The sequence below is a fragment of the Cavia porcellus genome, unplaced genomic scaffold, assembly GCF_034190915.1.
Source record: "Cavia porcellus strain 051 isolate PalLab524CR breed Dunkin Hartley unplaced genomic scaffold, mCavPor4.1 scaffold_27, whole genome shotgun sequence".
Classification (NCBI taxonomy): Eukaryota; Metazoa; Chordata; class Mammalia; order Rodentia; family Caviidae; genus Cavia; species Cavia porcellus.
Window position 1 is genome coordinate 1,381,701 of NW_026947510.1, and position 26,237 is coordinate 1,407,937.

General features: G+C 47.7%; 1 protein-coding gene across 3 annotated transcripts in view; it reads left to right on the plus strand.

The window, feature by feature from the left end:
• The window catches only part of Tspan9 (tetraspanin 9), a 186,870-nt gene that overhangs the window by 96,671 nt on the left and 63,962 nt on the right, over positions 1-26,237 (plus strand). For 2 of the 3 annotated variants that reach the window (XM_013145160.3, XM_005000679.4), the window contains exon 2: positions 13,897-13,976. In XM_013145160.3, the coding sequence (XP_013000614.1) occupies positions 13,914-13,976 (63 nt within the window). In that variant the 5' untranslated portion in view covers positions 13,897-13,913. Of the gene's footprint in view, positions 1-13,146; positions 13,977-26,237 lie in introns of those variants that run through there. The other variant, XM_003463263.5, reaches the window with a different exon arrangement.

Genomic DNA, 26,237 nt, shown 5'->3' on the forward strand with positions numbered 1-26,237 from the left:
CCCTTTTTTTCTGTTCTTTCATTCCACCATCTGGTTTTTCTTGGGCGGTGCTTAGCATTTCTCTAACTATTCTACTTATATCTTGCTTTATTTCATTAAATACTTTGCTTTTAAACTCGTCTATGAGGCTCCGGAGATACCACTTTATGTCTATTGGTGCCATTTCTGATATTGCATGTTTTCTTTCCTCATTCTCCTTTGCATTCACCTTTCCTGAATCAGTGTTTTCAGGATTGGAGACTGAGGACCCTTTCTTGTTGTTTCCTCTTCCCATACTTTTTGTTCCTTCCATACAAGTGAATATAGGAGGCCCAGTTTTTTTCTCTTTGTATGTTACAGTTTGTTTGAATTGTGCCTGCTAGGTGTTCCCACCCACTGCAGTGTACTAGGGAGACACAGACCTGGACAGCCTCTACTGGGCCTGCCCCTCCAGGTCAACCTACGGAAGGTTTCACTGCTAGGGTGCACCTCCAGGTGCTGGGATCTGGTTTGGGCTAGCCTACTGGGTCTTAGTCAGTGGCGTCACCCAGGCCAGGCACTCCCCACCAATCCCGCTTAAGAGGGGAATATGCCACTAGAGTTACTGCAGCGTCCTGTCCTGGCAAGTCTGCCCAGCCTCAGAATATCCTTTGCTGAAGCCTCCTACTCTATGGAAAGGTCCCCGTTCCACTCACTCACCGCAGGTTGATACAGGGCTCCCTGCCAGTCCCGTTCTCAACTTCGTTCGCTGATTCCCACTCTCAGAGTTTTTGCGCGTCTCTCTCCGTGCCGTGTCGATTTGGACGCAGTAGCGGTAGCAAGAAATTCAAATTGCGGCTTTCAATGGCGCAGGATCCAGCTTCTGTGTTGAGATTTTATCTGTTCCTGTTATAGCACTGGGATTGCGTTTCCAGTTGGTTTCTTTTAGCTTAGATGGTTCCTGGGTCGGCAGGGTATATCTTCCCTTGCTTAGGACTCCTCACACTACCCCATTCCTGGTTTCTAAGTGGGGTATCTCAGAGAGCCGCCATAGCTGCTGCTATCTATCTGCCATGTTCTTCTGGAAGCCCACTTTTCCACCTTTAATAGAAATGTTCAGAAGTCTGGATGGACTAAAGCCAGGAAAGGGAGGGCTAAGCAGACAACATGATTGCTGAAGCTTTTGGGATCTTCCACTAAGAAAATTCAAGGACTATTCTGTCAAATCATGGAGTGAATCTATTTCTTTGAGGTGTGTGGGGCTGATTATGTCTTGAGATAGATGGGTAGCAAGGAGAGAGGTACCAGAGCTCTCTAATTGCAGCACCTGCCCTCTCCTCAGTGTAGATGTTGCTTAAACTGAGCAATTAGAGCTATAAGATGCTTCTGGTCACCCAGCCACAAGTGACCTATCTTGCCCTGTGTGATTTTGCAGATTTCCTGCAGCATGAAGTTGGGATGGGAATAGCTTGTACCCAGAGTTCCCGTGCATCCCTTCTCAAGCCAGGACTAGTTGCTTCGGTGGCCTATGGTGATGGGTGGTTTGGCACAGGGCACCATGTTGTACAACCTCCAGGGGCAGATGTCATAGAAAATACTGAAATATTTAGAATAACTGTCTTACCATAATTGTCTAGTGACAGACCTCCATGGAAAGCAGGATTTTATTACTAAATTCTCTTAGTTCTTTTGCTCTGTGATCTTTTTTCTCAGTTTTGGTGTCTAGTGAGGTGGTGAAAATGTAGGCAGTAATAATCACAGTAATGAAGGCTAGGTTACCCGTAGACCGTCTTTGTCATATTTGGCTTTCGACTGCCTGTAGAAACTGTCATGTCTTGGAAGTCTTTGTTGAGTGTGGCAGTGAACCTAGCATATGTGCAGCCCCAGAGAGGAATGAGTAAGAGGGAGTAAGTTGGGACTAGTGGATAAGCCATTCTCAAATAACAGAGGGCTGTCCTGCAGCCTGCATTTTTGTTGCCTCTCTCATGTTACCGGGACCTGGAAGTTGGGTACTATGCTAACTCTCAGTTATTTGGAATTTGGTGGGGGGATTGACAGGGTAGGACTAGGAGTCATTTTGTTGCAGAGTCAGGGTCACATTCAGAAATGGTATCTGGGCACACTTGGTACAACTCCTGACTCATTTTCCCTATGGCTAGTGGGTTGGAGGGTGAGGACTGGAAATTTGTGGTCTCTGCAGAGAAGGGCTAGTGTGAAGGGGATGATGAGTGCCCTCTCTGTGATCTGCCCAGGTCAGCACTCCTTAGTGAGTGAGCTTCTTAACCTCCCACTCAGCCGCCACCCTGCTGTGGCTACGTGCTACAGCTGGGCCTGCAGACCTTAAAATAGCACTATGAGCTGGTCAGTTTGTATATGGGGAGCCCGCCTGAGGCACGACGGGGCAGGAGCCTGGGGGTCTGTGCTGCATTGGCTCTAATGTGGGTGGAGAGCATTCTTTGGGGATTTCTTCTAGGCCCAGAGCTGTGGAATAGGGGATGGATAGGTATGGCTGGTACAGAGAGGAATTAGAAGATTTAGTCCTTGTAAGGGAATGCCTTCAACCTGATCTCAGGTCCTCCCACTGTAGAGCTCAGAGGCCTGCAGACTTGGTGTACTGTGTGGTCTTCACACTGGCCCATGATATTGCCCAAGCTTTAACCATATAGGGTGTCATTACAGCTGAGGTGAAGAGAAAAAATGACGGAGTTGGGATGCAGGGTATAGCGGTGCCAGATCACAGGTGGCAGGACCAGGGTAAGAACATGGGCATATGAAATAGCATTGAGTGTCATTATCACTGGGTTCCCTTATGCCCCGGATGCCTCTTCTTGGGAACCAAGATGGTGCCCAAAGAAATTTGCAGAAACCACCTCTAGGCATTCATTGATTGAATAAAAAGTACATACTGCACAATGGCACATTAGAAGGCCCTGTTCCTAGCCATGGAAATACAGCAATGAATGAAACTGTCCCAAATCTGTGCCCTCATAAAGCTTCACTCTAGTGGGTGAAGACTTCATACATTATCAATATAATAAAAAGGTAGAATATATTATATACTGGGGTAAGTGCTGTGGAAAAAGCAGAACAGGGTGAGAGAGGTGGGATGTGCCAGGGGAGGGGCAGCGTCAAATGAACAGCGATGGAAGGACTTCTTGAGAAGGTGATATTTAAGTAACTATTTTTGGGCAAGTGCTCTGACACTGTGCCACATCCCCAGCCCTTTTTGTTTTTCTGAGACAGGGTCCTACTGTGTTACCCAAGCTGGCCTTGGGTAACACAGTAAGTATCCTGAAAAGCTGGAATTACAGACATGTGTCAGGTAGCTTGAACAAAAGTTTAAAAGAGGTGAGTTTGCAATGCAGAGATGGTGGAAGAACATTTTAGATAGATGGCACAGCCAAGGTAAAGGCTCTGATGAAGAAACGGCAAGAAGGACCCTGTGATTAGAGTGGGATGAAGTGTGTGTGTGTGTTGTGCAGATCCTTATGAGAACTTTGTTTCATTCCAAGGTGATGGGAATCATTAGACAGTTTTGTGCAGAGCAGTGACCTTGTCTGACTCATGCAACAGGAGAACTGTTATATAGGAGCTAATTTCACTTCTTTCTCTGGTTATTAGGCTACTGTGAAGAGGCCCTGGGGATCAGGTAGAGGCTGCCCCATGCTTTCCTGTCCAGCTTCCATTCTGTTCCCCAAACCCTAACCTCTGTGACTTTTACTGCTGGGGAGAAGGGGCAGGATAATGCTTCTCTCTGCCTTGGAGTTTTATTTTGAAACCAAGAGAAATGGTTTGCAGTGGTTTGCTGTAATCTACTTGAACTGTCTCTTGAGAGTCTATTAATAAGTAATCCAAAAGTTACCTACCTTGTTGTTGAACCATTTGTGTCTTGTAATTAGCCATGGTGGGAATGTGTACACCCTGACCATTGTCAAGCACCAGAAACCAGGGTGTACCACCAGAGAGCTGGTTGCTAAAACTTTACCTGTCCACCAGATGACTGGGTTTGTCATCTCCACTATATCTGGCCATGGTTTCAGGGGGCAGGGTCTCTGTTCTCATTTGTGAGAGAGTGTGTGTTCATGCTGCAGGAAGTCAGAAGGAGCATGGAGGGCATTGAATGGAGGTGATGAAGGTTTGTGTGTGTGTGTGTGGGGTGTGGTAGTGGTATGTTTTTCGGGATTGACACAGCTTCTCCCATGGTGTTAAGGTGTGGTTTTTCCTGGATGAGTAATCCTAAGACATGATCTCTTTTATCTTTGTTTTTTTTTTTTTCTCTTTCCTTTGTCTCCCTCCACACATATAAGATACATTTGTGTATGACTCAGTAGGAGTCAGTTTTATACATTAAAGCAGAGCCCAACACTGGGACCAGATAAAGTCACTAGATGTGGAAAAAGATCTCTGTTTTGGAAGTCAAGAGATGTGGGTTCCAGCCTCAGCTCTACTAACTACTGTAGATAAGCCTTCTCCTTTCTTTGGGCCTCCATTTCTAATTTATAAACAAAGATATTTTTTGTGCTGATCATGAGGATCAGATGTGATCATGAGTATTCAAGTCCCCTGAGAAAAACGGAGTCACAAGGAGCATGCTTTTGCATTCAGGTACCTGGCACTCTTCCTCTCCCTTTCTTCTGTGCAGATGCTTGTGCATGTCTGGCTTATGCCCTGCCTTTTCTAAGAAGCCTTCTTGATGGGCCAGGGCTCCCTGGACTAGACTTCTGAGCACTTGCCTATTCTCATTCTTCCCAAGATGCAGGTGGAACAGAATGCTTCTCAGTAACATCCATAGTAACAAATTCAGATTGGACAAAGCAAGGGGCCCTTTGGTTTTCTTGAACTCCTATGAGATGTGCTGACTGGCAGTATTGTATGTGGGTGGAAGATTCTGAGGATAGTGCCTTCCATCTGATAAAGTAGTTTGCCAGACATTGTCTCATCTGTGCCTCAAGATCATGCTTAAACCATTTTATGGGTGAGGAAACAGAACTGTAAATCAGTTTATTCATTCAGCACATATATCTTCTGCTCAGAGAGCTGCAAGTCTTCTTCCCAAGTGCTACATTCTTAGGACTGGTCTCAGTTCTTCATGCTGCTTGGTTTCTGCCACCTGGCTTTCCTTGTCTTGTGCTCATTTTTGTAGGAAGCAAATGGGGTGGACTGTGCAATGGGAAAAGGGCAGATGGACCAGAGTGCTATCTCAGGAGTGCCAGTTGGAGGAAGGGAAGGGAAGCTCAATGCTCCAGTTGACCATGGCTGTGTGCTGGCATTTCCTTTGGCAACAATGTAGGAGAGGGGAAAACCAGATATGCTCTGGCACCTGGCCCAGCTGGGATATGGAAGTGGCTCTTGGGGCCAGAGCTCAGGGTATGAGTAACACACAGCTACCCAGACATACTGGGCCTTACAGAGTCCAGCCACATACTCTGAGCTCCAGGCTGACACTTGAACTTCTCTGTCCCCACTGCAGTTTCAGTAGCTGGAGATGCTGCTGGATGACCCTAGAGGGGGACTCTAAAGAGAAGAAAAAATGGCAGTGATCCATCAATGTAAATGATACTAGTTAGGCAGAGGACAGTGTCAGGGAGTCTCATACATGGGTTGATGTGGGGAAGACTTAATTTCCTTTCATTCTTGAGTGTCCATCATGGTTCCAGTTGAGCTGCTGAGTTCATCTGTGTGTAGCTTCTTTAGGTCTTGCTATCCTGATAACCAGCCTATAAGACAGAGCAAATCAGGACCAAGTATGATGTAGAAGGTTTCCAACATGTTTGAGTGTTTGTGTTTAAATCCCTAGTAAGCCAGTAAAGATTTTGGGGAGGGAGGGTGGTATATACTGAGCATTCTCTTGAGACAATAGTGGTGGCAGCAAGTGTCAGGATGAATAAGAAGCAGGATGGGGCAGGGAGCCCAGAATGGCAGGTAGGAGGCAGTGACAAGGAAGGAGCCCATGATGAAGCCCATACACGTGTATAATGTGTATGGTATCTGCATTCTAGGCTTGTGTTGAAGAAGTATGAATTGGTGAATCATGGCTGGGCACCCATCATGTATGACTGGGTTACAATAGGAATGGATCACTGCTAGAGAAACTTGAGACCCTTCAGAAAGAATTTTCTAGAACTGTTTGTTTTCATAACTCAAATAGCAGATTAAAAGGATGTGGTCTGTAGCCATTTGACCTAAAGGTGAAAAAAGATACCTCCAAGTATGGTATAAATGGAGACACCCTTCAGCTGGAGGCATCTTGAATGATGAGGGGCAGCCCAGGAGGGAAAAGGGGAGAGAGACCAAATGAGGAGATGACTGGGGCCTGCCTCATCATTTGCAGTAGTCCATGGAGGTTCAGAGTGGTTGTGCACTGTGAGACTTGTGAGTCGTAAGATACCAGTAGGGAGCCCACATTTGTCTTCCACCACCCAGCCAGACACTAGCAGCAGGGTAGAACGTGACAGATTCCTGTCTGATGTCTTCTAAGCAGGGTGCAATCCAGTGCCTTTCCCCCCTCTTCTTAACTTTGAAGCATCACTCAGTAGTACTTAGGTTCTGTCCTTCCCCAAGGTCCCAACCCCATAGTTTGCAGGCTCAGTGAAGTTAAGAGAGGGGTGGGAGACAATAGCAACTGCTCTTGGGATCAACTGAGGGGTCCCAGCTGCCCCACAGGCTTTACAGGCAGGTTAGCTGCTAGGTCAAAGAGCACTGTCCCAGCCCACAAGTCTATGTCTTTCCTCCGTGGAGTGGTTAGAAATATTGGATTTGCTGGGTCAGTACATTTCCACTGTTGCATGGCAATAAACCTTGGGCTTTGTCATACTTCCCTGTACCCAGCTGTTTGCCTTATCTCATCCTCCTGGAGCCACCTGCCCTCTTTGATAAGTACTCCTAACAAATGCTTTCTTTCTCCTGTTTCCCAAGAGTGAATAGCTCAGTGTGGGCATACATATGGTTACAGATAGATCTATCCACCCAGCACAATGCCTCATATCCTAGGCCTTCTGGGGATCTGACAGGGATGCTGATTGGCTTGTGGATGAAAGATTGGGCTTGGTTAGAGCTTTCCTATAAGAAATGCCCGAGGGTCCAGGGTGCATGGTTCTTTGTCCAGGCAACCTTAGCAGTCTGTGCTTCCCAGCAGCCTTGCCCCCATCAAATCTGTGAACTGCTGGAAATAGATTAATGTCCAATAGGAATCTCAATTCTTCTCACTTTGCACAAAGCCTCTGCTGCTCCAAGCAAAGACTCAGTTATCCAAGGAGCTGCTTCCATCCTGATCTAGGACTCCATGGAGGTGTTCACTGCTGCCATTCCTGTGTTCAGTATAGGTTCAGAGAACCCTGAGCTAGGCGCTGGCCATGGGCTGGCAGATAAGCATGATGGGTAATCCTTGCCTTCCAGGACCTCACAGTCTGGGCATGGGAGGGCTGTGAACAGGTATTTTTTTTTTGTCAGATTGAAATTGGAATATTACTGCTGCCCCAGGGAGACCACATGGAGGACACAGTAGCCTTGATGTTGGCCACTGGATGGTGAACATTAGCTGAACAGATTTGGGAAAGGGGACTTTAGGGAAGGGAACAGTCAGTTCAAAGTCCAAGAGTGAGGAAGAGTTTGATGCAGGTTCATTTTGGTGTATGTTACCTAAGAAAGGTGTAGGGGATGGAGGTGTGAGAGGAGAATGGACGACAAGCACTTATTTAGATTCCTGATGGCACCCTGTCATCAATGTAGTACCCCAGTCCAGCTTCCTCTCAGGGTCACTTTTTGTGCAGCTTCATTTCAGCTGGACACATGGGTGTACCCTTCTGACATGCTGGATTCTCTTCTGTATCTCTCCTTTTGCCTAACCTTCCCCGCCCAGGTTGTTCTTCCTCCCCTCTGCCTGCCCAGCACTTATCCCCAGGGCTAAGCCAGTCTCATTTCATAAGGGCTCCAGGATCTGAGGGAGCCAGCTTATCCAGCCTCTTTACTTTGTAGTTGGGGAATGGATATAGTCAGTCACTGTCCTTAGGTTTTGTTCCTAGGGAACAGGTTCCATAATTTTTGCTATGTTGTGACATTCATAACCTTTATCTGTTTTTTTATGTTGCTTGGGTAGGCTGGAGCAATACAGATTACTGGTTTCTGTAGGTGGCTATAAATTACCCAGCAGTTGAGTAACTCATTCTGGATCCATCTAGTTCCAAATTCCTGGGGTTTTCCCATTTTGTTGTTTTGCCAGAGCTGTGCTCTAGGGACTGGGCTGGGCACAGGACCAATGGAAGTGCTGAGCTGGTGTCACTCTCCTCACATCCCTGGTGGACCCAGAGTCACTAGAGATTTCAGGGGAGGGGAGAAGTTGGCTTTATAACTGTCCATCCACACCTCCTTCCTGGCTGCTTATGATCTAGAGGGCACATTCTCAGTATTCCTGGAAGGGTTAGAAGTACTGTAGCTGGTGTATAGCTACGGCCTTATTTCTTATGTCCAGAGGTACAATACATGTAGGGATCCCATACTCAGTCAGAGGTCTCTACATAGCCATACCTTTTTAGTAGCCAGGCCTCTGACAGGGCTGACCACACCCAGGAGGCAGCTTTGCTTGTAGGCTTTGAGACATGACACACCATACTCAGGCATTTGTACCAGGTCCCAGTAACTAGGAGCGGGGAGATATGTACTTCAGCCTACCTGTCCACAGGGTTCTTACACAGGTTGGCTTCACCCAGAGCAGGGTTCCAGGGTGACCTCATCTTTGGTCTTGCTTCAGTCTCAGTCCTCTAGTTTTTTTTTTTTTTTTTTTTTTTAAAAACCTCTTTGAGTCTTTCTCTGAAATGGCTCTGTGTGTCTATCTGTACCAGGGATATGGCTGTAAATAAATCAACTGACTGCTAACATTTGAACTCTGTTATCTGCTGGGGATTTAAGTTTTCTGGGCTCCTTCATCTGGTTCTGATGACCTCAGATACCCTGCTTTCCAGGAACAGTTCTTAAGATACCTGGCCTGGGTCCCATCCTTTGGGTGCATGAACATAGGGTTCTCAGGCTTTTTTGAGGAGAATGTAAGGCTTGGGCAGGGAGGTGTTCCTTTTGCTTTCTCCTCCTTCACTTTCTGAGCACCAGCCATATGTGGTCACTGTCATGGGCACTGGGGGTAGAGAGTGAAATGATCAAGACATCACCCTTGCCATTTTTTGTAAGTGCAGGGACCAAGTAGAAGCTGTGGATAAACTCATCACAGTCCCAGCGATGTGCTAAGAGGGAAGGAGCCCCCTCTCTCCAGAAGAGCTATATAGCAGTCCTACTGCCTCAGCCTCCCAAGTGCTGGGATTACAGCAGTATGCCACATGCTCAGCTGTTTTTTTAGTTTGAGATGGTCTCACTGTATACAGAACTCATGTCAGTCTTGCAGTCCTGCCTCATCTCAAGTATTGAGATGACACACATATACCACCATGCCTGGCACTCTGTGTCTTCTCCTGTGGCCATAGGTATGAGTGGTTTACTCTATGATGAAGTGTTTCCTATACAACAAAAGATGACCTCAAATTTGGAGTTTAAAGCTGTGGTGAGGATAGTGTGTTCCTACAACAGTGGTTCATCTTGAACATTCCTTTGCAAAGCAGATGCTGCTTGGGGGCTCAAACTGCTGCATCATGGTGAGGTTGCCTCATTTGAGGAATAGAGACATGAGGTGCCACATGTGTACATGGTGCTACATACAGAAATATTCAGCACACATCAGAAAGGGGACCTGACTTGGCTCTTCTGCTCTGCTTGGCTGCTTCTGCTCTGTGTGTGTATAGAGGAAACTCAAGAGCTTGGCATTTCCTCAGAAGCCCACACCTCTCAGGCTGGCAGTCCGCAGACATGTTACATGTTGATTTCACTCATTCATACCCCTTCCTCCACCCCTAGAATTTTCTGATAGCTTCAGTTTTTTTGTTGTTTAAAAAGGGAAGTGGAAACAAAGCAGTTCTGCCTTGCCCACATACTTGGAGAGTCTATCAAGGGTACTCCTAGCTCTCGTAAGCATGGTGAGGAGCATGGGGAGGTACAAGAGAGGTGTCTTTTCTACCTTCTGTACCCTAAGTCTAAGGAACTGGGACAGCCTCTGCAGCTGGCTTCACTGTCTCTTATCTCCCTTCCCATGCTGCTGACCCCATCTTCCTCCGGCCCTGTAGTCCTGTGCCATTGCTTGGGAGGTTGCTGTGTGTCCTGCAAAGTCTCAGAAAGTAGCTGTGCACTGACTTCCAGGTTCCCGAGCAGGCCACACGAATGTCTCCTGGTGTGCCCTCTCTCCTCTGTCTACCATATGGAGAGCCTTTCTCCCATGACAGGCCGTGGGACTACTCCTTGCCAATTCTGTGTGCATGTGCTCTACCCCTTTCCTGGGTGCTTGCTGGTACCATTGTGTGGTGGGGCAGCAGACTGCTCTCTTTAGCTGCTGTGAGGTCTGAGGCCCACAGCCCCATCTCACTTATCATACAATCTAGGTACTTAGGGTTCTGGCCACGATGAAGAGTCTGTCACCAATGGAAAGAGGCAAGGAAGGGAGGTGTTGTGGCTAAACTCATCTTCCTGAGGCTCCTCTGCTGCCCTTCTCTAAGACAGGATAAGATCCTTGTCCTCCATGCTCCATTCTCCTACACCCCTTTCTCCTTCATCTTCTTTGAGATCTCTCAAACCATCTCCATGGTAACTTACCTTTGCTGGTTAGTGATCCAGAGATGCAAGCCCAGCCACATGTATCCCTTTTGCTCCTCAGTCAGGGTCCTTTTGCATAATGACCTCTCACCAGGATGTGGTATTTCAAGTTTCCTGTTGTGCTTTTAGATTCTGTTAGACTAGAAAGTTCCCAAGGGCAGGAAGTATATTTAGAGTCCAAGGGAACATATAGCACTTAGACTTTAAAATCACAGTGTTTTCTTTTCTGTAAAATAGAATAACCACTGCTATCTTGTAGTGCAGTCTCAAGGATTGAATGAATTACTGTGAGTGAAGCTTAGTCCCTGAGACATATAAAGGCTTATTGACCAGCACTGATCTTATTAGTCTGATAGAGACTAAGCTGGGTGTCACTGCAGCTTTAAGAACTGACAAGTGGGAATTCAGTGCCATTTTGACAAGTATGATCAGGAGGGAGCAGAGCTATGACACTGGGTAGCCTCTTCTGCTTCTCTCACCTGCCTGTTGTCCTCTGCCTCCTTTCCCAGGCCCTCAGGCCCTCAAGCTTCTGAGGAAGTAGTTAGTGGCAGTCATTCATCTATGATCAGACCTGGAGGTGGACAATGGGGAGACTTTCTGACTGGACTAGTGTGAGCTGAGGAACAAAGGGATGGGAAAAGATTAGATTGTAGAGGGACCAGAAGGGGGGCCCTCAGTGACCCACCCACCCATAACAGCACCTCTGCATGTGCAGTGCTTGCTCTTGGTTGAACTGACCTCACCTCCTACTTGTACACTCCACATTCACAGCACCTCTGGAGTATCTCGAACCACACAGAGAGGAGATGGCAGCAGTTAGTGCTGCAAGGGGGAAAGCTGGTTTGCTGACCCCATCCAGTGGGCAGTGGGTGTTTCGTGTCCAGCTGTGCAGTAAGAACAAAGCAGCAGCTAAGAGTCCCCTAAAGCTGCCTGTGAGGTGTTCTGCCAGGTGCCAGCTGACTTCTGCCTGTTATCTATAGATGGCATCCACTGAGCTGCTGTGCCACATAGGAGGGCAGAGGTGGGTGTGCCTGCAGTTCATACCAGGGTTTATTTCGGGGCTCCTCACCTGAGCTGGACAACAAACTGTTGGAAGTTACTCTGGAGACAACAAGCTGTGGTTACAACTTCTAGAATGTAAGTCTGGGGAAGCCAGCAGTGTCACCACTGAGGTCTGTCCTGGGGGTCCTGATGTTCCTCTGGGTGGAGTTAATGTCCCCTCCTTAACCTCCTCAGGCATGGCCTTTTATTGCAGTTCTGTTCTGCCCATCTGCTTATCTTGGTGAGCCATGCCTTCAGTCTTTTCAACTGAAGAGTGGGTGGCTGAAGGGTAGGGAGCAGCACATCTCATCTGTTTCTGCAGGGTGCTCAGCACTGCAGAGGTGTGGAACGAATGCCAGAAGTGGCCCAGGAAGGATGTGGCACACCCACCTTGGTAGGTAGGGAGCCTTCTATCCAGCCAGCCATCTAGTGCCAGTCAGAGCTTCTGGGATTATGAAGCCCAGTACAACTTGGCTTCTGCTCTATGATGCTCTCTGGACCCTTCTGCTGAGCGACAGGGATTGTGGCAGAAAACAATTAGCTAGTATCCGGGCCTCCCAAGTGCAGACTTCTGCACAAACCCAAGGAAGGCCAACCTGGTGGCAGGATTTTATAGGCGGGTAAAGGACAGCTCTAAGTGTTTTCAACCTGGGGCAAGAGCCCTCCTTCGATTGTTCCTCTGATAGCCAGCCCTTCAGGCACTCCTGAGCTCTGGGCTGACACAGCCTGTGGCTCGGGGCACTGTTACATCTCTTCACGCTTGGTTTAGGCAGCTGATGGAGAGGTACGATGGTTCCCTGCTTCTGCTCCCTGGCTCTTGCAATCTGCCGGAGCCTCAGCCAGCTCGTGTCCCATCCAGGCACGCAGAGCAGGGTCTCGCGCAGCTGCAGGAGCTTTGCGGAGCGTGTGTGCGTGCGCGCGCGAGGGAGGAAGTTGAGAGGGCATGCGCCCGATAGAGCCTGAGTGCCTTCCTATCTGCCCCGCTCCCACTGCGGGGCCCTCGCCCTCACGCCCCGGCTGCACGAGGTATGAGGTGCATGTGTTTGTGGTCGGGAGACATGTGTCCCTGACTGGACGTGCCCCGCGGAGAGGTCAGCGGGCCAAGCTTCCTTCTCTTTCCAGTCTTCCCAGACCTCTCCTCTGCTTCCTTGGGTTGCTAGTACCTCCAGTCATCCCTCTTCTCTCACCACCCTTTTCCTCGTGTGAGAGACAGGCACCTTCCTGTGAGGCCTGGGTCCCCCCAGCCTGAGCCCTGGAGTTTAGCGAGTCCTGGTGCCTGGTATAGTAGTAAGCATACAGCGGAGCTTACATCCTATTCGAGACACTGTGTCGTGGGGGGCGGGGAGGGGGGGCGTTCTGCAAGGCCGCGCAGCTGTGTGCCCATTGGCCAAATGCAAGCCAGGGGCGGGGCCGAGCGCGGGGAGGGGGCTCCGGGGTTTCAGAGCCGGAGTCCGGTGAGGGTTCCGCAGGGAAAGCCCCGCGGTATAGCTGCCGCGACCCCAGCTTGTGCCTGCCCCGCGCTGCAGCCTGGCAGGCAGCAGCTCCGCAGAGTCAGAGCAGGGGAGGCGGGGCGCCTGAGAGGCTCTGCTCACTGTGGGCTGGGCTGGGAGAGGTGTGTGCCGGGATCCTGGATCCCGGCGCCCTTCAGCTGGGGTGAGCGGCTGCTCTGTAAAGAGCGGTCAGACAGCAGCTTCCCAAAACGCCTGGTCGCTCGGCAAGCCGGTTCCCAGAGCTCTCGATCGCAGAGCCGCGTGGTGGCGCAGAGCCGCGGGGGCCCCGGCCGGCTAGGAGCGGGCGCCGTCCCGCAGCAGTGGGGCTCAGGCTCCGGCTTGTCACGAGTGCACCCGCCGGGGCCGAGATCGAGTGCGGACCCCGCCTGCCCGCACTCCGGTGTCCCCTCTGTCCCACTCTGGGAGCGATGCCCCCCGCCCCCCACATCCCCGGAGAACGACGCGAGCATGGAAAAGTCGAGTAGTGAGGACTCTTCGATCCACCGGAGTCCATCTTTGGACAGCAAGGACTCGGACTTCGCCAAGCCATCCACCTCAGGCCGCCCATTCGGTCACGGCTTCACGGCCGGCGCCTTCTACGGCACTGCTGGCTCCCGGGGCCAGAGTCACGCCGAGGCCGGTGTTAAAACCGACAAATACAATGCACCCAAAGGCAGCAAGTACGTGGTGTTTTACCTGGACCTGTCCTTTGTGTTCCTCCTAGAATTTAAGAAGTGCAACATGGCCAGGGGCTGCCTCTGCTGCTTGAAGTATATGATGTTCCTCTTCAATTTAATATTCTGGGTAAGTCCTTGCATCAGTTCCCCTCTATTCTCTTCTCCAGCATAGTAAGCTGAATACCTGCTCCACTTGGCTCAGTCTTTATACTGCATTGCTCAGGTAAGTGCTTTTTAAAACTAATCCCCCACCCCCTTCAATGCATCTCTGTCTTTCTCCTTTCCCTCGGTTGCTGAAAGAAGGCTCCAACTTGCCTATCTTCCAGGAGAGAATTGCCTTACTCCTGGAAGGGTGGCAAAGTTTGTCACCCTCTCTCCCCCATTTAGAAAACTCATGTGGGAAGTGCCTTAGCCCTCACACCGCACCTGCAGCAGTGGTGTGGGGTCAGAATTTGTAACAGCTGTGACCCTGTGCTGCCTGAGGAAACGTGAGGAGGGTTTTCTTAGTTTCTTCCTGTATCATTCCGAATGTATAGAAGTACAGTCTGCAGCATTTAATGGGTGGGATGGCATGAGTGTAGAGGTGTCACCTCTGTGCCTTAATGACTCCTGGGAAGACACGGTGTGCCCCTATCCCAAGCTGAGCTGGGGCTTCTATAAGGAAGGTGCACTGGGGGCATGCTGCCATCGGGTGTCTTGCTGCTGCTTTTGAGGGATTGCAGTGGACTGGGCAGGGAACAGGCTGCCACATGCTCCCAGACTCTGGGACCGGAAGGAACAAAGGGAGACAGTCAGTGAGTGGTGCTCAGTCCTTGGTGAGGTTGTTTTCTGGACAAAGTATCAGTGGATGGGGCAGCTTGGGATGGTTTTCTGTCCTCTATAAACTGCTGAAGGCTGTGAATGCATAAGAAATTAACAGGCAAATTTGGCAAAAACTTCTTGAATGTATCTCTGACTGTTCTTTTATCCTGAGTGCTGCCTCTGCCTTTCTTTACTGGACCCTGGATGTTGCCAGCACAGATGTTTGGCTCAGCCCCAGCGCTCATCCTGCCCACCGGAGGTTGTCAGCCTCAGCCTTCTGGGCATGGTCCAGGAAGAGCACTACAGACAGGAGAGTCATTTTGAGTCGGGTTGGGTGGAAGCAGCTGAACTGTGTTCAGCCTCTGTGTGGGTGACTTCAGTTAAAGAACTTTGGTGTGTGTGAAAGGAGAGCTCCAGACTATGGGGGAAGAGGACAGGCTTCTGGACTTGCTCCGAATCAGCTTCTGTGAGACCTTGGGCTGCTCGTTACATGCCTTACAGTGTGGGCTCCCTGTCCCATCAGGGAGGGTCATGTGAAGGTCTCTTCTCTGTCCCCCTTGGCTCCTGTGTAATATCCTGGCTGGGGCAGTGAGGCATCTCAGTGCATTTTCTTTTCTAAAATGGTGTGAGATTACTTGAGTTAAGCTTCCCAAATGTCTCTATGGGCTGGAACCTCTGCCACTGCAGTTAGAGTGTTTTCGTCATGTGGCTAGGGTTCTGTGAAAGATGAGGCAAATATTCTGATTTGTTTTTCTGGTGGCAGAAACCTCTGAATGTCAAGAAAGACTGTAGCCCTGTGGCCAGTGCCTTCTGATCCCTTGCCTTCTGTGCCGGCATTGTATTTCCAGTGTCTGCCAAATGGTATCATTTTTGTTGTTCACTGGTTCTTTCTCTGCCCTTTTTCATGGTCTCAGCCTTCTATTTTCTTTTGCTCTAACCTGCGTAGTATATGAATACTTATATTAAGCATCTTTAGGGATGCTCAGTGCCTTTGGCTGGTAGCTCCCATTCTGCTACATTTACTTCTCCCCACCCCCACCCTGCCACCTGCTGGCTCAAATTGGTATAACTGCTTGTGGTGACTGCAGGAAGGTTCCAGCTTGGTTCGGGAACCTCCTGACACACTGCCTGTGCCCTGCACAGAGCAGGTGCTAACAATATGTTTGCAAGTAAATGAATGGATGGCCAGAACTGTGAATCACAACACATTATTTTGTGGAATTCCTAAGTCTCACTTGATAGAGATGAGAAGTTACATATTAAACTTTCATATATATGCTCTTCCAGATCTTAGCTGGGGGTTGGTGACAAGTAACTCTGTCTTTTGTTAACAGATTGGCAGCAGTTAATGAACTAGCTGATGAAGTGTCCTTCTTTTATGGTCTATAGTGAGAGAACTTTCTGTCTCATCCTAACTAGTACTGACAATACTCTTACAAGGAGTTGCTCCTTCCCAATCCCTGACTTTTTTGATTACTTAATATTTTCATGTCAAGCTATGAGCCAGGAAAAATCAATACCCAATTCTTTCATGCTGGTAGCATGTGAGATAGTAAACAAGACATGGATCTTGGGAAAGATGGAAGATTTAGGAGAAGAGAAATGGACACTTGTATGAGTGTTAGTATTTGTTGGGAGTTGCTTGGGGATGGTGTGTCACTGTGTTTCATTCAAATGATGACTTTCTGCACACAAGCACTCCTCGGCTTGTTATGGGGGAAGAGCAGAGAAGGGGCTGAATGAGAGGGGAAGGGCTGTTGAGGTATGACTGCAGCAAGGGCCCTGCTGTTGCCCTGGGCACATTTAAATGGTAGGTGGAGTGGGCTGGGAGAGTAGAGGAAAGGCTCATAAGAAGGTGAGGGAGAGGGTAGGGCCTCAGAAGAGGGAGACGGACAAACTCAGGAGCAATTGTAAGAAATTATGTAGCCATCACTCATTTTAGTTTCATGACTCAGATTCCAAAAAGAGGCTTTTCTGAGGCATTGCAGTTGGACTTGAGACCCGCAGTCAATAGTCAGAGTTCTTTCCATAGATCCAGAGCCTGCCTGGTAGTTCTCCAACCTCCTGCTGCTGCCATACTCCCTGCCTCTTCCAAGCCATTCAGAGGATGCCTGGCCTGGAGGAGAGATGTATCAGTCTGCATCCCCTCACAGGCCTGCTGAGTACCTGCTTCCTGGCCACTGGGTGGAGCTTCAAGGGAGTTGGTATTGGTGAGAGCCTGGTGACATCACCAGGAGGCAAGATGGGAGGGGGAGCTGTGCAGCCAGCACTCTTCTTTACTGAGAAAAGGGCAGGTGCCTCCCAGGCTGCTGGGCTTCTGCCTGCTGGTGGTGGTCCAGGTCTACTTCTGGAACATTGATTGCTGCCAGATACTGCTGGCCACATTGGCAGTCCAGTGCACTCTGGGAGTTTGGGGCACCTAGAAGGGCAGCATTTCTGGGAGTCTGATACTGCTGCAGATGATGATCACTCCTGAGTCTCTTCCTCTTTATTCTCTGAATCCCTCACCCTGGTTCTGAATGCTGGCTTCTTGGTTGATAGGCTAAGCCTGAACTGAAACAAACACTCCCCATACTGTCCACCATGAATGAATTCCACTCCAAGGTATTTCTCCTAGCAGAGGAAGCCATTTGAGGCATTTCCCTCAGTTAGCCCATCTCTGGATCCTCTTAGAGCTGTCTGGTAGAACAGTTGAGGTATAGATGAAATAAATGTAAACTTCTCTGGAGAGTTGGGGAGACTCAGAGCTTTTGACTATAAGGAAAGGGAGAAGGAACATATGGAAAGATCTGCAAAGGGAACTTCAGAGTGTGGGGCCCTTGTCCTCATTTTGGAACAGCAAATCAGGATTTCACCCTAGTTCCTCCAAACCTCAAATCAAGTTGCCATGTGATACAGAGGGTCAGGGACTGATTGCTGCCATAACTGCCACTTGAAATAATGATCACTTTTCATACTGTCCAGCAGTGCTGGCCCCATTAGAAAACCTATTCCTTATGGATTGCTCCCTTAATAATGGTTAGTTAGCTGAAGGTCCAGTGTTTGGTGAGCCTTCTGGAACACAGGAAGGGTTTGCATGGAGCAACCAGAGGCAGAGAGCTGAGTGAGGTCCTCATTAACTTGTGTAAGTGGGGTCAGGTCTCTCTCAGGCTTCCCATGCTTCTGGGTGAAAGGCAGCTGCCTTGGTGGCTCATGTTCCTTAACTGACCTGGCTGTCTATGAGCTCTGGGCTTGGGCCTATGCAGCTTGAGCACCATAGGGGTGTCTGTAGAGTGCTTTCTTTTGATGAATGCGATTGAGGAGTCTCAGCTGGGAACTCAGGTTCAGATATAGCCTGTCTAAACAGAAGGGATACAAGACTGGACCAGGTCCACGAAGCATTTGGGCCTCCCAGAGTCTCGGGGTGAGGGACACAGGCTGCCTCCCCACAGGGATGCTACAGATCAATTTCCTGGGTAAATCAGGCCTGGTCCTGCTTGGAGGCAGATGGACAAGATAAAGGTCAGGTAGATACCCTGAGAGACTCCTAGAATGTGGCCGAGAGAGAATGCCAGCTGTGTATTTGCTTCCTTTCCAAAGCATTAAAAATTAAACTTCCTTGTCTTAATATCTATTTTTAAATCATGTCAGAGCCAGCATTGATGTTAGTCAAGAGGGGGAGGGGAAGGTAGGGTGAACGAGAGAGAGGCCGCCCCAGTTGAAACCTTGTAGAGAGGGCTCTGGGCTTGCATCCTGGACTGTTTGCAAGAGCATAGTGAACAGCAGCAGCCTCTTCCCACCCTGTGTGCCTGGCTGCCCTTAGCTGAACTTCATGGCAGGCCCAGTGGCCTTCGGTCTTCTGTGACTTGCTAGGGTGTTGGGGCCCCAATCGAGTCCATTCACTCACGCTACAACTATTTGCTGAATGCCCTCTGTGTGCACTGGAGACTCCAGTTGGTAAGGACAGGGCTCGACTGGGCTGCACAATCATATCAGCTTTCCCAAGCCAGGAAGTCGTGGAATTGGGAGGTCATCTGCCCTGTCCTGTGCTCAGCATTTGAACACAGGCCTGCCAGGGCAGGGGCTGGCATGCAAGGGGCTCTTCCTTCTTCCCCAGCATTCTAGAATTTGGCATCCTGGTAGCCTGCTATGACTTGTCCTCTGTTCTCACGCTCTTTCTTGAAATGTTTGCTTTTTCAGAAAGAAATGGAGAAATGGAGGAAAAAAGAGCCTCAGGGTTTTTCTTCTTCTTAATTTGGAAAAACACAATGAATCATGTGATTTTTCTGTTTTTCTCCTATTAAGAGGACTAATGAATGCCCTGTATCCAGTGTGTACTGTAGGCTGATTGAGTACTCACTGTAAGCTGGGCTGTTGAGCTGCTCAGAGTTCCATGGAGAAATAAGACACATAAACAGATAATTACAGTTCTGAACAGCAAGGCTTAATAGAGCTTTTTTTAAATAGGGTAAATAATTCTGCTTCATTGAGATTAGATGGTGAGAGCCAAGTAGAGCAAGCAACACTGGGATTTTGAAGCATGAATAGGAGTTTGCTAAGATGAGACTAGGGGTCCATTCAAGGGGGAAAGGGAGGGAGAGACAGAGAACAAATTGGTCCAGAGTCCATGTCAAAGGGAGTTGGCAGCTTGATAGGAAACGCAGAATCTCTTGTACATGAAAGTGGGCTGAATAGAGAACCTGAGCAGTGCATAGACTGGATGGTAGAGGCTGAAATGACTTGAGGTTGAACTGTGTGTGGGGATGCTCCTCAGTGTATCTCCATGCTTCTAGGCAAGTGCTCAGTTGTCTTTCTGGCAGTGACCCCGTGATAGGTCTTGCTGTGTCACCCAGGCTGCAAGCTGTTGCTGTAGGTAATCCAGCTTTAGAGAGCTGCACTGTTCTCTCCCCTTTCCGCCCTCTCCCTTCCTACTGCGATGCACCCGCTTATTTGGTCCCACTTAGGAAGCTTTGAAGCCAAGCTAAACCCGTCGGGCAGAGTTAAGTCTTCTGAGCCAGCTTTGTCCCTGCTCACATTTGAAGCTAATCTACCAGCAGATGTGATAGGGGGTGGGGGCCGACCCTGGCAGGGATATTAAGAATGGCACGTGGTCAGGCGGGTGAGTGGATCTGCAGTGGGAAGCAGCACAAGTTCAAGATCTGGCTTCCATATCTAGCTGTCTGTCTATATAGCTCTCAACTTTCTTGTAACTGACTCCTTAGTTTGTATCAGGTGTGGTCTGCCTCTTTTTCCTATGGGTCTCAGCAAATTTTGGATGCTTTCAGGGGCACTGAGAAGTCCCTGGGAGTTCCCTGCAGGAAGTGCCCCATCTGTGGGGTAACTACCCCAGGAATAGAGAGCCAGGGCTTCAGCCTTTGGGGAACTTTATCTGCTCCAGGGGTCTACACTAAGGTGCAACATACAAAGCATACAAAGCAACCAGGCAGCTTTCCCCATGATCAGATTCCACAGCTGTCCATGACCTACTACTGAGGCAGCATGTTCAGTGATGAGACCCAGGCTCAGAAGGTGTCTCTAACCTGTAGGTCCTGATTTCCTCCTCTGTAACCATGCACTTGTCCTGCAGGATCATGCTAGGCCCATGTGAGGCACTGTGAGCTCTGTGTGTGTGTGTGCGTGCACGTGTGTGTTGCTAACGGCACCTGGCAGTGGGTCTTGTGGATGCTGACTGCAGTTACAGTTCCTTTGGTTCACACAGTGAGAGCTGGGCACAGGCAGTTGGATGCCCCGGGGCTACAGCATGAGGCCTTGGGATGACAATGGTAGGCAGAGCTGTGGAACCCTGAAAGAAGCCCTAGTGTCTCTCTGGCAGGAGATTGTTCCGAAAACTCTCTGGTCTTAGGAGAATGTGGAAAAATGGGGAATGCAGGAAGATTCAGGGAGGATGAAGAGAAGGTGTTGAGGGGGTTATCTGTGACCTCAGCCAGACCCTTCCAGCAAAGGCTGCCCATTCCTTACCTTGGTCACCCTTGTGCATGGTTCATGGGTGAAGTTGGGACCAGGTTTGGCGATGTCAGTGGGCCCCTGGAGACCTCCTTGACTTTTAGTGCCCCTGTACTCAGCTGGGCTTCTTGGCTTGTGACCTGGACCAAGAGACAGGAAACATGTGGCTCCAGGTGAAGGTTATATCACTGACTGAAGAATGCATTGCAGGGTTTCCATATTGCAAAGTAGAGCATATGTAAATTCATGTAGTTTAAAAATGATTAAACAGCCATTCATGGACTAGGGGTAGAGAGAACAAAGCCTTGCCGGCAAGGAAGCCCAGTCTGGGAACCAGCGCCAGGTGCCAGCCACTGCCAGACCAGAACAGACAAACCTCAGCCTTTCCCTGTGAGTCAGCGCCATTTGTAAACTGGAGGAAAAGAGAACAAAGCTACAACAGCAAGCAAGCCCAGTCTAGGAACCAGCACCATGTGCAGGCCACTGCTAGACTGGAACAGACAGACCCCAGCCCCTTCTAGCATGTGGGCTGGCAAACAGGAAGTATCAACCCACCTCTCCCTCCCGTAAGCCTCTGGTAAGCCTATGGTCTTGTTCCGGAAGTCCTATATAGATATGCTATGATAGTATTGTTATTTTCCTAGTATCCTGCTTTGAAGTTCTATTCTAGTTTTGCTGTTTTGTTTTGATTGGCTTTGTTCTGTTTTATTTTGTTGGACTTTATTATCTTTAAATTAAGAAAATTAAAAATGTGATTAAACAAATGCATATTCCTTACCTCACTTAGGAAATAGAACATTGGTGAGGGTGGTGGAGCATTCCTGTAATTCCAACACTGGAAGGCTGAGACAGGAGGATCACCATGAATTTGAGGCCAGCCGGGCTACATAGTGAGTTCAAGACCAGCCTGAACTGTACAGTGAGACTCTGTCTCAAAAAATACACACACACACACACACACACACACACACACACACACACACAGAGAAGACAAAAATGAAATGGAACATTGCATATATCTGTGAAGCCTCTCTGTGTCTCTCTGGGGCCACACCCCTAGAACCTCCCCAGAGGATCATGGCCATTGAAACTAGTATGACGTGTATTCCATGTGGGCAGACATCCTTAAACACCACATCTTTTAATTTGACTTATTTTGAAACTTTTGATAGATGCAACCAGGTGTGTGAACCTAAAGCCTGTAATCCTGGCACTCTGGGAGGCTGAGGCAGTAGATTGCCAAGTTTGAGCCCAGATCAGGCAACTTCGTGGCTTAGTGAGACCCTGTCTCAAAAAAATAGAAAGGGCTGGGCATATAGCTCAGTACAGAGGCCCTAGGTTTAACCAAATACTGAAAACATGCACATTCACATACACACACCACAAGACCAAACCAAACAAAAACTTTACATACATGGAACATTGTGAATTTTTAAAAAATCCAGCGTTATGCTTCTTGATCCTTTCCGGCTGGTAAGTGTGACCATGGTGTGCTAGTTTTCACTTCTCTATATAGTGTTCCACTGTGCACATGTGCTACATGCATTCTCTTGATGGTGAACATTTGGTTACATTTGTTTTGGGGGATTGTACATCTGTATTACATATCTTGACCAATTTTGATCCCTTTTTTCTCGCCTCCCTAAGTCCCACCACCCCATATTCTCTTACTATGCATATAAAGGTTCTAGTCCAGAACTTCTAGAAGTATGTGTGATGTGGGACCAGCTTTTACGTTTCCAGTTCTGGGAGTGGTCCTAGTACACATGAATAATGCACAGCTCTAGTCAGCCACACATGACTCACCTGACTATCTTGGTAGTACCTGCAGGAGTCAATGGGCATGAGCTGAGACTGTCTGTAAAAATTTTTAAGCAGTAGCATTGCCATGGACCATACTTTAAGAATTGGTGCTATACATCGGCCTCAGAAATGGCTCTGCTGCGCTTTACTAGATAACGCCAAGTTGTTTTCCAGTGTGGATATATCAGTTGACATTTCCACCCGTGGAATGGCAATTGAAAATGGAAAAAATTTGGCATTCTGTAATACAGTGGGTGTAAAATGCTGTATTATAATGGTTTTAATTTGCATTTCTCTGATTACTAGTGAACAGCTTTTCAAATGTTTGTCAGCCATTCTTTGTTCTTCTGTGAATGCCTGATTGTCTTTTGTCCATATTTCTATGGAGTTATTTGCTTTTCACTATTAATTTTTGGGAGTTTTGTTTGTTTTGAAAACAGTTGTAAATTAAATGTATTTGACACACAGTTTATGGCTTTTTTAAAAACTTTCTTCTTGGGGTCTTTTGCTAAACAGAAATACATTCTTGTAATATAGTCGATTTCATCAGTTTTTTTCTTCATTAGATTGTACCTTTTATGTACCATTTAAAAATGTAAGTCCCATGGATGTCTTCACTGGTAATAGGAGAGTGGTCGCCCTATTACCACATATAACAATCTAATAAGCACTTGAATTGTTGAATGAATAAATAAGGATGACAACGTTTATTTCTTAAAGCTTTTATTTTTAGATTTAAATCAATATCTGGAGTTAATACGAAATGGGGTTTCCATCTTTTTTTCCTTACATGTAAAGTATCAATTGTCCTAGCTCCATTGATTGGCCAGACTCTCTGTTCCTCATAGATGCACAATTCTGCCTGTGTTTCCATATATGCCTGAGCCTTTTGGTTGGGCTGTCTGTCCTAGTGCTGTACTATCTTAATTACCACAGCTTTATACTAAGTCTTGACTTGGGAGGGCTTGCTTTAAGTCATGACTTTTTACATGTTTTGAGAGTATTTGACTATTATTGACTGTTTGTTCTTTGGCATAAATTCTGAAATCAGTTCAAATTGTTTCCCCGACAACCAGTCATTCAACCTGCCCCTCTTCCCTCCTAGCCCTGTTGGTGTTTTCATTCGTTGGCCTTTCATCAACTCTATTGGTCTGCTTAAGGAGAGCAACTGTTTTTATGCTCATTTATGAACAGAAATTGTGTTTCACTTACGCATTTCTGTCCATGAACATTGTATATTTCTTTATACATTAGACTTTATGTCTTCCCATTTGGTTTTCCATGGAGATCTCTTATTATGTAGGGACTTCTGCTCTTCCATTCTTAACTACTCACCCCCCTTTTCAAGATTCAGCTGGACTGGGGCGCACAGAAGATAGAGAGGACCTACAGCTGCTCCTCATCATAATGTGGAGATGGAAGATGATGCCAGGTGTTGGTTGTCATGTGGGGCATTTCCCTGGGCTGTCTCACTGCTCTCAAAATCCCCAATGAGGGTAGGGAGGGTCATTTGAATTTCGCCTCCGGAAGATAGAGGCTTGGAGAGGTGGAGGGCTTGCTTCAAGTCATGAGCTAGAAGGTGGCAGAGCCATTTGCAGTTTGAACCCCAAAAGCAATACTTTTTCCATGACCCTTTTTGCACAGTCATCCTGAGACAGCCCTTTTCCTATCAGCTCTGATTGTGGCTTTCTTTGGGTCTGTGCTTCTAGTTTAGTGCAAGGTAGCCCTGTGAGGACAGGACCATGATTATGCATATGCAGATATGGCGCTGTTGAGAGGCTGTGCCTGCCTTCTTTCAGCCTCAACCTCAAACAAAAGTGGGTTAGAAACTAGCAGTCAGAATTTTCAGGGATCTTTTCAGTTTAATGAGCCACCAGTTGTATACACTGTGAGCTTCACAAAGCTACTTTTATGCCATTTGTGACAATATGCCAGACTGAAAGTACTGTTTCTCAACTTCTCAGCTGCATGACCTTGCATACAGTACTGTTGACTGTTTTGAACTCCTTTACCTCAGATGGCCAGGGTTTGCTGTTCCCACCATATAGTCTTTTTTTTTTTTTTTTTTTTTTTTTAATAGGTTCCGGGGATTGAACTCATGACTGCCTGCTTGCAAGGCAGGTGCTTATGCCGCTGAGCTAAATCCCTGGTTATCGTCTTACTTGTGTGTTTTCTAGGCCCTAAGTCTGCAAGCCCTGTGGCATCTTTTGTGTGGCTGAGCACAATGACCGTCACACTTGTGACTCTGAACAGGAATGAATGTGCTCAGGAGTTCTTGTCTTCTCATCCTTGCCTTGCTTGCTCATAATATGTGCTTCGCAAGTGTGTGTAGGTTTGAACTGTGCAGCAGTGTTAGATAAGGGGCAGGGCCTAGGTGGCACCCTTCCAGGTGATGCCTATTAAATAACAGTTTCAGGACCATCAAAGAGAGGCTTCATGCTCCAGGAATGGGGAACCTCTGGCCTCAGTTGAAATGTCCCCATTAGCCAAATGGGACTTCTGTAGGCACCCATACTATCTGCCTGAGAAAGCAGCTTTGTGACCATTTCTACTTGTTCTTACCCTGGAATCTGACTCCAAACAGACCTTCAGTGCTTGTGTTGACTACTCAGTCACTGCATGACAATTGATACGGATGTGGAGAAATTGACAGGTCACTTTCTGCCTCAGTTTCCCTTTTACAGTTTACAGGGATTCTGGTCTTGGAGAAAGGTGGGAAGAACCTGTGAAAGGAGAAGTGAGCAAGGCTTGGTGGTATGCACCTTTAATCCTAGCACTTGGAAGGCTGAGGCAGGAGGACTGCTGTGAGGTTTGAAGCCAGTCTGGGCTATATAGTGAGTTCTGGGCCAGGCTGGTTTACATAGCAAGAGCCTGTCTCAAAAAACCAAAACAACCAAACAAACAAATAAAACCAATTTTTAAAAAATGAAAAAGATTTGTCTTTGGCAAAAAAGGAGGTAAGAGAACAGGGCTGAATTTTCTCAGTTCCTGAGACTAAGGGTTTGTGTGTGGTGGTGGTAGTGGGGTGTTGCCAGCCAAATCAACAGACTCCAAATAAAACTCTGTGCTCTTATCCCAGAGTCTCCTATACTGCTGTGCCTGCTCCTGGGCTCCCTGTGGCTGGGGCCTGAGTGGCGTGGTGATGAGTGGTGTGCTCTGACTTGCAGCTCACTCTCCTGGGCAGGGTTTTTTGACTGCAGAGTAAAAATGTTTATAAGAAGAACTGGAAGGCAAAGGCAGGCAGGCCCATGTCTGTGTGTCCAGTTACAGGTGGTTCAGATGAAGAACATTCCTGAGTTGATTTCCTTTGTTCCTTTGTGGTCTGCACTTGTGAAATTCAAGAGCTCTTTACACACATGCATGCACATGTGAGCCTACATATACATATATGTACACATGTATGTACGCATATACATATATGTGCACACATGTTATATTGTATGTATGTGTATGTGTGTACATACAGTGTTCACTGCAGTCCATTCAGGCTGCTTTAACACACTGCAGTCCATTCAGGCTACTGTAACCTGTGTGGCTTGTGTACAACAGGAATTCTTTTTTTAATTTAAAGGGAAAAAATATAGGAAATAAAAAAAAAAAAACAAAGCAGTAAAAGGGTACAAATAATACAGGATTTCAAAAAAAAAATACACATTAAGAAATCACTAGTTAATAGGCCACACACCACCATCCTAGAAATAGTTGTCCAAATTACAAAAATAAAGTGGACATTCATACAGTGAGATTGCAGAGAGCTCTGTTCAGTGATCCAACAAAAGGTCATTAATATGGTTTTCCATCCTACACACTCAAACATACATGCAGTTATATCCCTTAGACC